This window comes from Pelophylax lessonae (assembly GCF_965119305.1).
Source record: "Pelophylax lessonae genome assembly, chromosome: 11".
Classification (NCBI taxonomy): Eukaryota; Metazoa; Chordata; class Amphibia; order Anura; family Ranidae; genus Pelophylax; species Pelophylax lessonae.
The window spans coordinates 10,868,505-10,871,435 of record NC_138778.1 but is presented as its reverse complement, the minus strand read 5'-3'; the positions used below and the strand labels follow the sequence as shown (position 1 = coordinate 10,871,435).

The 2,931-nt window shown below is 53.2% G+C and overlaps 1 protein-coding gene across 1 annotated transcript; it reads left to right on the top strand.

Annotated features, from left to right (window-relative positions):
• Positions 1–530: 530 nt before the first annotated feature.
• Positions 531–2,059, top strand: LOC309567222 (E3 ubiquitin/ISG15 ligase TRIM25-like). The gene has a single exon (XM_082272602.1). The coding sequence runs from the start codon at positions 565–567 to the stop codon at positions 1,978–1,980; it is 1,416 nt and encodes a 471-aa protein (XP_082128728.1). The 5' UTR covers positions 531–564; the 3' UTR covers positions 1,981–2,059.
• Positions 2,060–2,931: the final 872 nt, after the last annotated feature.

Sequence of the window (2,931 nt, the reverse complement as noted above, 5' to 3'; positions counted from 1 at the left end):
TCCTCTGTATTGGCTCGTCCTCCTCTCTGTGTTGGCTCGTCCTTCTATCTGTGCTGGCCCCTCCTCATCTCTGTACTGGCTCCACCTCCTCTTTGTACTGGCTCCTATTCCTCTGTGCTAACTCCTCCTCCTCTGTGTGCTGGCCCGTCCTTCTGTCTGTGCTGGCTCCTCCTTTCTGTACTAACTCGTCCTTCTCTCTATGCTGGCTCCACCTCCTCTCTGTACTGGCTCCTCTTCCCCTATGCTAACTCCTCCTCTGTGTGCTGGCTCCTCCTTTCTGTACTAACTCGTCCTTCTCTTTATGCTGGCTCCACCTCCTCTCTGTAGTGGCTACTGGCTACTCTTCTTCTGCACTGGCTCCTCCTCCTCTCTGTGCTGGCCCTTCCTTCTCTCTTTGCTGGCTCCTCCTCCTCTCCGTGCTAACTCATCCTTCTCTCTATGCTGGCTCCTCCTCCTCTCTATGCTGGCTCCTCCTCCTCTCCTTGTCCCAGTATAAGTAGGACAGACAGCTGTGATTAGTTAGCAGAGAACACTTTCGGTTTCAGTCTTCGTCGTTGTGCAGCGATGGCGTCTGTGAGAGATGAGCTGAACTGCTCGATCTGCCTGGAGATGTACACCGACCCGGTGACACTGCCGTGTGGACACAACTTCTGCCGGCCTTGTATCCACCATTACCTGAACTCGCAGCGCTATGAAGTTCACCGCTGCCCGGAGTGCAGGTCGCCCTTCCAGGACCTCTCCACCCTGCCGAAGAACATCACTCTGTGCAATGTGGTGATGCATTTCAGATCGGTCCAAGGAAAGGAGGTGGCGGGGGTGTTCTGTACTTACTGTATCCGCTCCTCCGTCCCCGCCATCAAATCCTGTGCGCACTGCGAGGCTTCCCTGTGTGACGAACACCTGCGGGTCCACAGCAAGGCTCCAGAACACGTCCTATCGGAACCCAGGGCTTCCCTGGAGAACCGCAAATGTTCCGATCACAAGGAGATCCTGAAGTATTACTGCCGGCAGGACTCCGTCTGTATCTGCGTGTCGTGCCGGCTGGACGGGGACCACCAGGGCCACCCGGTGGAGTCGCTGGATGAGGCCTCTGAGAAGAAGAAGGAGACGCTTCAAGACGTCCTACAGAAACTGACTTTGGAGAAAGAGGAGAACGAGAAGAAGATCCACAAACTGTGGGAACACCGGAGGGTCATCAGGGAGCAGCAGGCCTTGCTGGCGATCTCCGACTTGATCCGGCAGCTGGAATTGAAGAAGACGAATCTCACCAGGAAGATCGGCCATGTGGCGGAGTTGTGCATCGAGACCGACTCTCTAACCATCTTACTGGATCGTGATTCGGACATTTGGGGTAACGCCGATGGAGAAGATAATGCTGTAGAAGATCTGTATCAGGGTCTGATCTCCGAGACTCCAGACTCCGAGAGAGAGGAAGTCCCTGGAGACACGGACATTTTATTTGACTTGAACACAGCTGCCAGTAACGTTCGCGTGTCTCCCGACTTGAAGACCCTGACGTGGTCGCCGGCGTACCAGAATCGCCCGGAAACTCCGGCCAGGTTCCAGTATAACCAAGTTTTGAGCTCTCTGAGTTTCTCTTCGGGGCAGCACTCCTGGGATGTGGAGACCAGTGAATCCGGGGACTGGAGAATCGGGGTGGCCTATCAAAGTGTGGACAGACGAGGCGATCAGTCCTATGTGGGGGAAAGCGGAAAATCCTGGTGTTTACGGAAACTCTACAATAACCAATATTCTGTCATGCATGATGGTAAAGTTACCACCACTCCCCACAGGTTCTCCTCGAATAAATTCAGGATCTGTCTGGATTATGAGGCCGGGCAGATCTCCTTTTATGAGCTGTCTGACCCCATCCAACAGCTCCACACCTTCACCACCACCTTCGCCGAGCCCCTCCATGCCGTTTTCGGGGTGGGATACTGGCTGTGCAATGAAGGTTGCTGGTTGAGGGTCGTAATATAGAAATGTAGACCTTTGTTTTATTAATAGAAAGAGCGGTAACCCAACGCAACCATCCATGTGCCTCCATGAGAGTGCCTTATTCATCGCTGCTAAAGGGGAAGGCAAAGTGGTTTTATGGGGGGTGGGGGTCACATGGGAGGCCTAGTTTAGAGTAGAGCAAAGGGAACCTTGGTAAATTTTGCCTCCTAATCTCTGAGTCTTCCTGGGTGCTGGATGCAGAATAGCTCTTCATACTCCCCCCCCCCCTCCCCCCTGCACCCGGGTCAATAAATGGAGCCAGGCACAGCCTTAAAGTGAACCTGTCATTATAGTAGCGTGAAAGCTACTATACGGCTTGAAAGAATAAAATGAAGGCACCTAAAGGGGCATCTTCATGCATGTTACAGGGGGTTTACATACAAAGTTTGTCTCGTCTAGACACTTAACCACTAGGCATTGGACCTCCCTCCCCCCCATGGAGTGGCCAATAGGAGGTGGGTGAGTGAGGGCTAGTGTCACCGGGGTTATTCACTTCACAGATTTTATAAAGAATGACAGGTTTGCTTTAAATGAGCAGCCCAGCTTCCAGCCAGGTGTTGGGGGTTGTTTGCAGTCACCAGGAATTCCCACAAAATGCAAGTATCAGCCCTGGGAGTACCAACGTTAGCCCTGAGTATCAGCCCCAGGAGTACCAATGTTAACCCTGCAAGTACCAGCCCTGAGAGTATCAATGTTAGCCTTGAGTACCAGCATTGGGAGTATCATTGTTAGCTCAGAGTACCGGCCCTGGAACTATCAATGTTAGCCCTCAGCACCGGCCCTGGGAGTACCAATGTTAGCCCCGAGCACTGGCCCTGGGAGTACCACTTTTATCCCTGAGTACCGGCCCTGGGAGTACCACTGTTATCCCTGAGTACTGGCCCTGGGTGTACCAGTGTTATCCCTGAGTACCGGCTCTGGGAGTACCACTGT